Source organism: Apus apus, chromosome 4, assembly GCF_020740795.1.
Source record: "Apus apus isolate bApuApu2 chromosome 4, bApuApu2.pri.cur, whole genome shotgun sequence".
Classification (NCBI taxonomy): Eukaryota; Metazoa; Chordata; class Aves; order Apodiformes; family Apodidae; genus Apus; species Apus apus.
This window is the reverse complement of record NC_067285.1, coordinates 30,595,280-30,608,312: the sequence shown is the minus strand read 5'-3', so window position 1 is coordinate 30,608,312 and position 13,033 is coordinate 30,595,280. Positions and strand designations below refer to the sequence as shown.

The window sequence follows — 13,033 nt, the reverse complement described above, 5'->3', positions numbered from 1 at the left end:
TCCTGTAAAGTTAATGTAAGAGAAGTGTTTGGAAGCAGTCTTCTCACTAGAATATAATAATTTGTCTCCTGATATGTTTGCAATGCTGGAAAAATTTGTCAGTCATTCCCATTCCTCTTTTTTTTTTTTTTAATTATTTTTTTTTCTTAACAGAATGGATTGAATGCTCTCCATCTTGCTTCCAAAGAAGGGCATGTAGAAGTTGTCTCTGAACTGATACAGCGAGGTGCCAGTGTGGATGCAGCAACAAAGGTTGGCCAGGCCTATCTATTTGTTCTCTTGTTCACACTGGCATGGGCACAAGGTGTCAGCCAACTGATTACAGACATTACTGTAGCCATTATTGCCCATTTTCAACTGGTGGAGCAGTCTCAATAATTGTTTAATAGAAACTGTTTAGTTTATAGTAAAAGTCACAGGTTACTAGGGGTGAGATTTACTGAGCAAACTGTAGGTTCATGTATTGGTTTCTGTCTTTGTATTCTAGAATAACTTACCCATTAGAATTATTCAGTAAAAGTACTGCAAGAAATACTCTGCTTTAAAGTGAAATATGGTCTTGATAGTATTGTCATGTATTCAAGCTCAGGATTTTTACTCATTTCAAATATCATCTTCTCTCATTTCAGAAAGGAAACACAGCATTGCACATAGCATCCCTCGCTGGACAAGCAGAAGTAGTCAAAGTGTTGGTTACAAATCGGGCCAATGTCAATGCACAGTCTCAGGTAAAGTAATATTTCTCCATGTGGTGCTATCAAAACCTTTGCTGACATTAAAACCCTTCTCCCCTTAGAAACGATAATATTAGTAAGTGTATTCGGTAGATCTCCTTGTGTTAATGCTAGCTTTTGATAACAAGATTTGATACTGTCAGTAGAATGAATGTAACCTGCTAACAAAATAAATAATTTTGGCTGTGCCACACATGTAGGTAACTGACAACAGGAGCCAGGAGCCAGGACAAAGTTGAAACACACAGCTGCCATTTTACTACTGAAACAAGCATTTTAGTGAGTGTAGTGCTGAGTTCCCACCTCATCACTCAACACACAATGTAAACTTTAAATGCTTCCAGCTTTCCCAATTCTGCCCTGCCCCTTTCCAGGTGATCAGAGTGTACCAAGAGGCATAACGGGTATATTAAGTTTTGTCCTCCATCATAGGCATGACATCACAGTGAAATTCCAGGTTGTGTTCCAACACATGGGGCTATTCCAACATGGGATGTTAACCACGGCTTGGGATTAACTCTGAGTTGTCCATCTCATTCAGCAATGGAGAAGACAGAAATAGCATCTCTGTTTTAAGTTGTCTTGAAGACTCACAGACACACATCCCTGGAGGTGAATAAGTTGAAGGCACATACAGGAGTGTTTGCAGGACACTGGAAGTGATTGTGTGACAGGCAGCACAGCAAAGCACATACCTTTGGCCTTAGATCTGCCCTCCAGTGTCCTATGAGCTGCTAATTGTTACAGAGTCAGAAGAGATACTGGTAGACCAGGAGAGAGAGAGAGAACTTGCTCAAATGAAAGGGATTCTGTTTCACATGATTCAATGTCTCAGGCTTAGTAGAGCTCATGCCCTTTCCTCATATAAAGAGGTACTGCAAGCATATGCAGAGCTTTTGAGTTTGGCCAAGTCCTTTGAATGAGTATTTAGGTCAATTACAGAATATTTACTGGTGTTATGAGCAAAGCAGCAAAATGAAACAGAGAAAAATTCTGGCTCAAAAAATGCATAAACCATAGATTGTTGAAAGCTGGGTAGCTGTGCCATGGATGTCCCTGCATGTGTGCTCCATTCTGGTTATCCCTGCTCAGTGGCTGGCTGGCAGGCAGCGTCATGGAAAATAAAGCAGGTTAAGAGATGGTCTTCTCATCTGCCCAGTGCTGCCATTCTTATGTATTATAAAGATGTGGGTATGATAGACAATGTTTGCTAAAAAGGAAAATCTTAAAAATGTACATTTTAAAGAAACATTTTTACAATTATCCCTCAAATAATATAAACAAAATGTTTCATAGAATTTGTTTCAACAAAATTAGTTATTCATGATCTGTATTTCATGTTTTCTTCACCTGGACAAATAAAATAGACTACTCAATTTTCCTTTTTATTTTTTTTTTATACTAGCTAGATACAGCAAGAATTGTTTCCAGGCATGATATAATTTGAATTTAAAGAGAACAACAACAAAAAAAGTCATTTTAAGCCATCCATGACTGTTAAGAAGTAAAACAGAGAAGAAATATTTCCAATGGTTTCCCTGTTAAAGAAATCAAGATGACTTTGAAAGGATCTTTTCTGCTTGTGTTTGAAAACTTGTGTATTCAAGCCTAAAACTAAAAATAATCTGAGATTGTAAACATCTTGTGTAACTGCATTGCCCATACACCACACAACATGGTTTTGCCACGTTGCCCTTATTTTCTAGCATATGAGAATTAAAGATTTTATTAATTTTTTTTCCCCCACTATGGAAGCATTTGATGTCTTTGCTTGAGGCACATTCATATTGGCTAGTTCTCACTAATACCTGGAAGCGAGATATTCCAGTTAGGATTAGTCTTTTTGGGAGGTCCCTGGATCTCCCTAATACCAAACTGTCCCTAGACCAGCTTTGTTTGTGGTACTGAGCAGCACCTGAGCCTTCCTAAGGTTTTGAATGAAGTTCTGCAGAATTTGGCTTATCCACAGAGAGACCATCCAAAGATGTCTTTGTTTTGTTGTTGACCCTGTTTTCTGCGAGTTTGGCTTTACTTCCTCTTCTGCTGAAGGTAACAGCTCTACCCTGTTGACAGCACCAGTGTTAAGGATGTAAAGCCTCCTCTAATAAAATCTTCCTGTCCTTAAAAACAAATTATAATAAAGGATTGCTCGGTCTGAATTTTGTACCTCTTCTAATGGCTGTTTATAAATATTGAAGACAAAATGCTTTCTTTAGGTTTGTGGCTGACAATTTCAGCCCCTTTCTAAAGAGAAAAAGCACAAATATAGGGGAAAGATGTTTAAAACTGTACAATAATTTAACATAGGAGAAAAAAATTCTACTGTGCCTACAAATGTTAATAATATTTGTTTCTGAGAATTTTTGCCTATTAATTCCTTTATGAAACTAATTATTCAGAAGTGTCTCCTGCTTCCTTTCTAAAGGCAAATGTTTGAAGCAGAAAAAAAAAAAAAAAAAAAATTGTTTCCAGCCGAGTTAGTAAATAGATACTGAGTATGCCATGAAATTATAGGGAAAAATGCCATTCCCTCTGATAATAATCTGTAATGTGACATGTTGGGTACCTTAACTGATTTCTGGCTTTGTTTTTCATTAAGCAGAGTTTTGACTGCATGTTGACTAAACTGTTAGGCTTTGGTTCTGGCAGGTGCATTAACTCATTGCCAGCCTCAGGCTGTGGCTCCAGTAGGACTTCAGCATCTGCTTTATGCTTGTAGTGATGCTTTCCTGAATAGAGACCAAATTATCAAAATACTAAAACAGCAGCAGACTTTGCAGCCTGTGCAAGCCTTGTAAACATGTGGCTTCATAGCTGCTCAGTGGCTTATTGATGGTGAAGTTCCCCTTGGATCAAACATCCAGTTCATGCCATTTCCTCTCCAACTGTCTTTTTTTCCTATTTGTCTCTGCTGCCAGTCAGGTCACCTCTGCCTCAGGTCACCTGTGCTCTCTGCGTGCTCTGTGTTGGATGTGTGCCCTGGAAATCTGCCCCGTTGCTGTGACAGGCACATGCCTCTCAGCTGTTTTCACTGTGGCTACTGTAACTCACTCCAAATTCACTACTATAGGTCTTAGGCTACAGTTTCCCTCCAGATCCCAGGATATTGATTTTTTTTTTTTCTTTGATGCAAATATACTGCCAAACTCTTCTCAGCTCATCTCTGTTTGGCTCCTTTGGTTTCCTGCAAAATCTACATCAGTGTCCTTTGTAACTGTTCCAGCTGAATTGCTGAGCTGCTCCCCCTGCACCTCCCACCATGCCACAATGTCTGTCCTGGTCATGTTGCAGACATGACGATGCTGATACTCTTGGCCAAACTCAATCATATGGAAGCACTTCCTCAACTTTTATTTTAGAAAGATGAAATCTCTTTTCTCTTTTACCTGTAGTTTTTAACCAGGCCTTGCCTCTTATTTTGTTTCATAATTCCTTTTCTCCTAATCCCCCACATGCTCTAGAATAATCAGCAGAAGTGTGTGGTAGAGCAAGAGTTCCGGGGGGATCTTAGGAAGCAGCAACTAAAGAGGGAAGCTGCTGCCTCTATTGCAGCTGACTCTGTGTGAACTTTACTTAAGGAAAGCCCAAGTTTCACAGAATTCCCAGTGGCATGAGATCTGGAAAACAGTGAGAAGAGCCCAGTGAAACCTCAGTGACCTCCTGGCCAAAATGTTTAAACGTTTAGCACCATCACCTGTGCTGGTACCATAAGGAAAGGGATCAGACAAAATGTAGCAGTGGTATGTCTGATAATGCATGAAGGGTAACAAAATGTACTGTTATAGATCAGAGGAGAAAGCCATTGTGGTTCTTATTGCTGATGCTGCTTTGGTTGCTTCAGCAGTACCAAACTGCTCAGTCAGAAGTATGCGGATATTTTAAGTTGTGTGTTTACCACTGTTTCACACTGCTGTTGGATTGAGGGACGTGGTGCTGTATGAAAGCCAAGCAATTTCAGGTTGCAAATCTGGAACTTCTGTGTATTCATTTAGAGGTATCTTGTTCCCAGGAGATTTCATGACTTTATTTTGCTGCTTTGGTTTTGTGAGTGACGCCAAAGCTGTGAATTTCAGAAATGCATGGAACAACAGGGAAAAATAGATGGCCTTAATGTTAGTCCCCAGTAATGCAACTCCTGAAAGGCTGTGGCCTGTATACGAGCACATTGTCTATTTGAGCAAAGCACTTGCCAAAGAATGAGTTAAGCTCCGCAGCTTCTAGTACTTACATTACATTGATAGAAATCACTCACTCAAGCATAATTTGAGAAATGCTTAATGTGGCTGGAAACACTGATAAACCTCTGTCTCAAAATACTGAGAACCAACAATCTCCAGGCCTCCTGTTGCCTGAAACAGGCTATGCTCAGAAGTCAGCCATTCGAGGAGACAAAACGTGCAAGTAGCTGGCACAAGTGAAACAGAAGTCAAAGCTAACAGAAGGAAGAGAAAAAACTGGAAAGTGTTGTGAAGAATAATTTATTTTCCTTGTGCTACAGACTTGTATTTGTCTGTCTTGTTCTGCATTTCCATTGCTGTGGCCAAATTTATTGGGAATCATAGCTCATCTCTACCAAATGGTGTGATCAGGTTGGCTTTTAGTTTGAATTCACAAGAGATGTAAAAGGAATCAGTCTCATTTAGCTGTGGGAATTGTATCTGGTCAGCTGAAAGATTCCCGTGTCCTTTTAAGTAATATAACCTTTCTCCTACCCTCGCTTAAATCAAGGGAAGTCATGCCTTTAGCTAGCATGTGAGCACAGTATCTTTGGTTTCCTCCCAATCTACCCAAGTTTGGCAGATCTGTGGTATCTGTGAAATGTTTGCAGAGTGTTTACGCTCTTGTTTTGCTGTTTCAGAATGGTTTCACTCCACTGTATATGGCAGCTCAAGAAAACCACCTGGAGGTTGTTAAGTTTCTCCTTGACAACGGTGCCAGTCAAAGCCTTGCCACAGAGGTAAAAATTTGAATTTCGCACTTTATGAACAAAGTCAAATGTGCTTTAGCAGTGATTCTTGCCAGCTTTTATCAAACTAGTCTTTTAAATACAAAATTAAAAATCAATAAAAAATTCTCTTTGCAAAGTGTGCTAATGAATGCCAAGTTACTGGCTTTGCAGCTATTTAAACCATTTCTTACCACTTCTAAAATAAAAAATTACTAGCGAGAAACAGTTCTAAAATTAGAAATGCTCTTAGTCATAACTGGTAATCTTCGTGTTAAGTGCTCAAACAGGGAATCTGTGTGCGTAATATAAAAGTTCTCTGTGCTTTCATTAAAAATACTGAGTCTTAATTCCAAGATTTTGCTAGCAAAGAAAAAAGGCATTTCAGTATGTGCTCTCTAATACTTATTAAATTATGCTTGCTCCATCTAACTGACTCTATGAAGGAAATAATGCTTATTTGAAAAACTCCTACTTTTTGCAAAATAGAAAATAAAAAATTAGTTTATTGCATCACTGTACCTCATAGTATCACTGTAGAATTGGGTATGTATGGTATCTTTTTCTTCTATTCTAAAGGTTAGCACTGTAAAAAATAAATCACTAATGGGTCAAAATTGTGTTTTCAAAATCACTACAAATTAGTCATAACTAGTTATAACTAAGTGTGCATTACAAACTACTTCCTGGAAATGCTAAAGAATATGAGAGTCAAGAAACACCAAAATGAAATATTTTAAATCTGGAAAATTAATTGAAAATTGAGATTTTCATAACACTAATTTCTATTTCTTTGTAAAAACTTGTAAATAAATAAGTCACGGGACCCCCAGAGATGTACAATAGATTCAGACTTTTGACAATATTCTTGCTACTGTATGCTTTTCTGAAAAAATACGGGCTTTTTTAAATGTGCATGGGTACTTAGTTCTTTTTCCTTGGTGTTGTTTTTCTCTTGAGTGTGTTGTGTCAGTTTAGGTTGTACTTTTCTCCAATTCAGCTTGATGATAAGGTGCAATCTAATTTTATCCATGGAGAATTCCTTTGAAGATACCAGGCTACAAAACAATGTTGACTTTATTCCCATACTTGTTTATGAGAGTTGCTTATGGATGTTTTTCTTATTTTCTCTTTGTCCAAGTTTTCATATAGAGCTGATTTATCTTTGTAAGTGCAAAATCCTTTGTTATTAAGTGATTGCCAGTTAGCTAAATATTCATTACAAAGAAAACTCTTTAACAAAGATTTATTTAATCTAAATAAAAAATAAAATAAAATAAAAAACCACACTTTCTTTACATGGTTTTTAATTTTTTGGGTGGCTTGTTGGTTTTTTTTCTTAAGTGGGCTTTGCCTTACATTTTAGAGTTATGTTGCTAATTAAAGCACTGCCACCACAGTACTTGGAATTGCTTTTTGTGTGTTGGCATCTTCAGAGAGCATGTGGTGGAAATGCATTCTTGTCAGTGTTAATATTCTCGGTTGCAGTTTGCTTGGCCTTGGTACAGTGATGTCTGCACACTGGAATGTTGACCTACTCTCATCAGCTAGGAAACGGGAAGTATAGGGAAGGCAGATGTTCTGGGATTGAAATGAAGTGCTCCCTCCTGTTTTTTCTCCCTCTTTTCCCTAAGGATAGGAGAAAATATCTATCTAGGATTTCTTTTGTATTATTGTTACCAGCAATTTTAGCAGAAGAGAAAGCCCAATGAGAAAAGACTTTGTAGATAGGTAAGCCACTTTATGAAGCAGCTGACTGTGCTGCTGCCATCGACTGCATAGACATCCTGGGAAGTCACTGGGCCACGAGATGTGGACTCGGGGTTTCTCTAGACAAGAGCCTCGATTTCTGCAGGTGCAGTGTAGTTATATTGCCAGAGCCCTCTTGTGGGGATGCTCATGGAGTGTTTTGCCCTTCAGAGCTGTTGTATTTTTCATGCTCTATGACGCTCTCTGCCCACAGTCTGAGGCCCAGGACCACAGCCCAGAGCACTACTGGAGGGTGGTGAGCCAGAGGCAAAGGGAAGGCTGTGGTTAAATTACTTTTTAAAAAAATTCATTGGGGGAAAGAAAAAAGAAAATCTTGTTAGGACCCAAGGAGTTTCTGACTTTTTAATTTTTTTTTATTTTTTTCATCTTTTTTTCCTCCACAATTTTGAAAAAATTCTCTTTTCTGCATCTCCTCCTGTTTATCCTCCTAAATTGAGTCCCTGTTTGGTAAGCCAGACAGAGAAATTTCTTACTGGAAGTATTACTTTTATTTTCAACCGTTACAAATCTAACATGTGAATTCTGCAGTCTTGACATCAGATGAGGATCTACATTCTTTTGTGTCATTTCTGCACTTTAATTTCACACTTACACAGTTTCATGATGACAAAAGCAGTGGAAATGTGAAAGAAGGTGTTTACCTACTAAACTATAATGAAACTTGGTAATAAAACCTTTGGATATATTGATCAAGAATAAAATGCAATAAATATCCTAAGTAAAACAATTTTCATTTGTGATATTTTGAGTGATTTATGGATATTATCTTGGACAAAACTGAATGTGTTCCTGGATTGGAATGCCACTTAAATGTTTGGGAAGGCACAGAATCTAAATAGCAGCTCTTTCACTCTTCTGTTTTCTGAGAAACCATAAAAATGAAATTATAAAAACATTCCAGAGAGTACTTTCCATGTATTTAGGAGATTAACTCTAAAATCTGTTAAACAAAAAAATCTTCCCTTTCTTATTCTGCACTACTTTGGTTGACTATTTGCTAATCTGAAAGGAAATAACTTCTATTTGTAAGAGGATTGTCTGTCACATCTATATACATTTTCATAAATAGAAGTTGTAGTAAAAGAATTGGTATTTTGGAAAAATGTGCTGTTCATATGCAAATATTATTAGATTTTAAATCCACATATAAAATATATCAGATGATAGAGCTGAAGTGTTGGGATTTTTTTCCTTAAAAAAATGTAGATTATCACCTCTAGTTGTGTGGGGAATGGATGTTAATTTGCTATGGAGACATCATTAACAGTTGCAATTGTAATATTTCATTTTTAATAGCTTTTTACATGATTATACACTTTACTATACACATTTATGTAACTTAATTTTTATATAATGTCACTTTTTTTCTCAAGTCTCAGTCGTTTTTGTTTGCTTGTGTCTTATAATTCTGTGTTTTAGTCTACAGTGCCAGAAAAGTGTTTTGAGCATTCAGGACCTAGTTCATCAACACTTCATGCTAACTTCTGTGTCATTGCAAGCCATTTTCAATTTGTACCATGTTACACTTCACATTTGAATTTGACCCAGTACTGTTACTAATGCTGAAATCTATTCCCTTTTCCACCCCCTGGAAAGCTTGGAACATGTGTTGAGAGTTGTACATTGTATGTTGCAGGACGGTTTCACACCTTTGGCAGTAGCTTTGCAGCAAGGTCATGACCAGGTGGTTTCACTGCTGCTTGAAAACGATACGAAGGGGAAAGTCCGTCTTCCCGCCCTTCACATCGCCGCTCGCAAGGATGATACGAAGGCAGCAGCTCTGCTCCTGCAGAACGACCACAATGCTGATGTGGAGTCAAAGGTCAGTTGTCAGAAGGAAAAAAGTTTAATGCTATTAAGTGCTGACCACCTCTCTTGCATCCAGTGAACATCTCCCTCAGCGTGAAGTATGTTGCTACAGAGTTAGACGTAGCTTTCTCTTAAAGTGGGTTACTGAGAATAACGTTTCATTTGCTTTGTTTGCCTCCTTCTGCCCCATTCCCTTTTTGTTTAAATCAGGGTTAATTTCTTCTGTAGGAACTTTGCAAATGGAAAGTAACAAGCAAAATGTGTTTAGAATTATTATCTTGGGCATGCAAGCCACTTGTGCAGTGGTGTGCTGTATATACAATTCAGTAATTTGATTAGTTTTTCTGCAATCGCTACTTTAAGAACTTTGGTAAACATGTAACAATTAACAATCAAAATACTCAATCATTCAGCTTCCATTCCATAGAGCTTCCTTTGTGTGCCAGTTGTGCTGTCATCCAAGCTGCCATGCCATCTAGCAATCATGAAGCTTTTTGCATCCATATCACCAGTGGTGAACTAACCGTCCATTTTTTCCCCCTCTTTGCTTCCAAATGTGTTAACCTAGATGATGGTGAATAGAACAACAGAGGTATATATAAATATATATATGCATCATCACTCCTCCATGACTTAGTGCTGCTGCATCATTTCTCCCTCCTCCTTTTTGCATTGCCTTCCTAGGATAGATACCTGCTTTAGATGAAATGAAGTAGCATGTGCTAGAGAAGACTGTAGTTTAGATACCAGGGCTTTCTGCAGCTGAAACTAGGGTTTAAAAGTAAGAGTAAGCATTCTTGGGAACTAACTGTCATCATAAAAGAGCCATATTACATAAGATGGAGTTTTCAGGGATTCTCATGGAGCACATGTTTATCAGATGTGTTAAGAGCTGCAGACAACCCTGTCATGTTGTGCATCCAGGTCCGATTTTAGGCTTCTGCATGACACTTAACCTTGATGGTGTCAGCAAATAGAATGATCGGATTTGGTATCTGCAAAACTCCCACAGCAAAGTAGTGGCAGCTAGCATGGCTTGCTAACAATTTAGAAATGCATTTAGTTCCCATAAGGTTTCATACTTTGCAGGACTGATGGAATTGCTGCATGTTTTAGCATTATTTTAGAAGGAAGCAAAGCTACTTAAGTATGAAAATAAGTTGCTGAAGTGATTTTATCGGTAAGGCATCTTCTAATTAGGGTGGTAAATCATGGTGTTTGAACATAACTCAGGGTGATTGCCCACAGTGGGAGACTGATCTTTGTGCTACTAACCCTTGGAAAAAAATAAAATCTATATTAATAATTTAAAATTGTCTTTGATGTTGTTTTCATTTTCATCTACTTTGAATTTATAAAAAACAGCAAGTATCATTAAATTATATGTATCTTAACTTCTGCAAAGAATCTCTAAGAGATTAAACTTGCAAGACTGACATAACACTGGTAACAAGGTCTTTCTAGTCAGAAACAAATTTCTTGATTGATAACTGCTGTAATACTCAAATGTTTTGCTGTTGTTTTTCTAGAATAACTGAAAGCTTTATTCTATGTCTGGTCTTTTAGAATAATTATGTTAATTTTTTTCCCTCCTGCATAGCAATATGATTTTATTTAGACTCTGTTAGAGTCTATAAATAAATGCCAGTAAGTGAAAACTAGTACAGAATTGGAATGATGACTTGCAGCAGACTCCTATTGCTAGCTTTTGTCAGTGATGCAATACAAAATCTGGAGTACCAATGAAATATAAAAAAATAAGTAACTATTTGTTTTGTTTTGTTTTTCCAGAGTGGGTTCACTCCCCTTCACATAGCTGCTCACTATGGAAATATCAATGTAGCTACATTGCTGTTAAATCGGGGTGCTGCGGTGGACTTCACTGCAAGGGTAAGTGTGAAATCTTAGTTATGCTCAGTTTGCTTAATCATCACTTGAAAATACTTTTCCACAAAGATGAGGAAAAGGACTTTGCTTTTGTCAGCCAAAGGGCCTGGCCTGACTGCTCTTGTTCTGTTACTGTATGGTGTAAAGGGAGTTTCCTTTGGCTGCTGAACTGAATCTGAGCTCTCGTCACCTTTGAAGACTTCTGTATTAATCAAAAACAGGTGCTATTTTCATAGTACCAGTGTCACAAAAGGTAGGCTGGGATTCAGTGACATGAATGCCTCTACCTGTGGTTTTGACATAGGGCAGGTTGAATAGTCCTCACTATGCAGTTGTTTCCAGTGAACATGAAGTATGGATGTACCAGTGAGTAAAGCAGCTGTGCCTTCACTGCATATGCAAGAGTCAGATGATGTGTAAAGGAGATGTGAGAATCTGGAGAGGTAGAAAATGAAATGAGCTTTAGAAGTGGAGGGGAGCTGGTAATGGGCTTGACTGTATCTGGTGTCAAGGGGTGGGTCTGTCAGAAGACCAAAGATGAATATTAGAGTGAAGGAGTGTGGTCAGGGTAGGGAGGATATGGGAACAACAAAATGTAAGCAGAAGTGTAAGGAACGAAAGATGGCAGAGGGAAGTTATATATAGTTGGAAAAGCAATGAAATAAATAAATGTATATAGACAGGGTTAGAGAAATATGAAGGGCAAGGAAAGAGATTGTGCCAGGCATAAGACCTGAGACAAAATAAAGGTGAATACAGAGGTACCATAAAATGTAATGGGCAAGGATGAAAGGCTAGAGAATGGTAGGGTAGAGAGGATGTGGACAGAAAGCTGAACAGGTGCCCTGAGAGTATGTAGGGGGCTTTAAGAGGGAAAAAGCAGGGAGAGTGATTAGGGACATACAGATAAATAGAAAAGGGACTAACATTAAGAATAGTTTAGTACTGGAAAATGCTAGAGCTGGAAATTTCTACTGAAGTTCTTAAAAATATATTTGCTCATTAGCATCCTCAATAATGGCTTGGGCTGTATAAGAAGATGCGTATGGAATTTTCTGCCGACACAATGGCAGGAATTGTCAATGCAGAAAGTGTGCAACAGAACGTGGAAATGTGTTGAAATTCATAGTGGAAAACAGATCGAAGTGTTGCACTTATTTTCCTAATGGTTTCTCCAATAATCTACCAAACAAGAAAGAGGAAGACCTGTCTATATGAGTTGGTCACTGGGTGGAGTATGTGGTATAGTTAGAAAAAGAAAGAAAGAAAGAAAGAAAGAAAGAAAGAAAGAAAGAAAGAAAGAAAGAAAGAAAGAAAGAAAGAAAGAAAGAAAGAAAGAAAGAAAGAAAGAAAGAAAGAAAGAAAGAAAGAAAGAAAGAAAGAAAGAAAGAAAGAAAGAAAGAAAGAAAGAAAGAAAGAAAGAAAAAGAAAGAAAGAAAGAAAGAAAGAAAGAAAGAAAGAAAGAAAGAAAGAAAGAAAGAAAAAGAAAGAAAGAAAAAGAAAGAAAGAAAGAGAGAAAGAAAGAAAGAGAAAGAAAGAAAGAAAGAGAGAAAGAAAGAAAGAAAGAAAGAGAAAGAAAGAAAGAGAGAAAGAAAGAAAGAAAGAGAAAGAAAGAAAGAGAGAAAGAAAGAAAGAGAAAGAAAGAAAGAAAGAAAGAAAGAAAGAAAGAAAAAGAAAGAGAAAGAAAGAAAGAAAGAGAGAAAGAAAGAAAGAGAAAGAAAGAAAGAGAGAAAGAAAGAAAGAAAGAGAAAGAAAGAAAGAGAAAGAAAGAAAGAAAGAAAGAAAGAAAGAAAGAGAGAAAGAGAGAAAGAAAGAGAGAAAGAAAGAAAGAAAGAGAAAGAAAGAGAAAGAAAGAAAGAAAGAGAGAAAGAAAGAAAGAGAAAGAAAG

General features: G+C 37.4%; 1 protein-coding gene across 1 annotated transcript in view; it reads left to right on the top strand.

The window, feature by feature from the left end:
- ANK3 (ankyrin 3) overlaps positions 1–13,033 on the top strand; it is a 202,309-nt gene that overhangs the window by 57,488 nt on the left and 131,788 nt on the right. The window contains exons 3-8 of the mRNA XM_051619726.1: positions 154–252; positions 630–728; positions 5,593–5,691; positions 9,086–9,271; positions 9,827–9,850; positions 11,050–11,148. Of these exons, the coding sequence (XP_051475686.1) occupies positions 154–252; positions 630–728; positions 5,593–5,691; positions 9,086–9,271; positions 9,827–9,850; positions 11,050–11,148 (606 nt within the window). The remainder of the gene's footprint in view (positions 1–153; positions 253–629; positions 729–5,592; positions 5,692–9,085; positions 9,272–9,826; positions 9,851–11,049; positions 11,149–13,033) is intronic.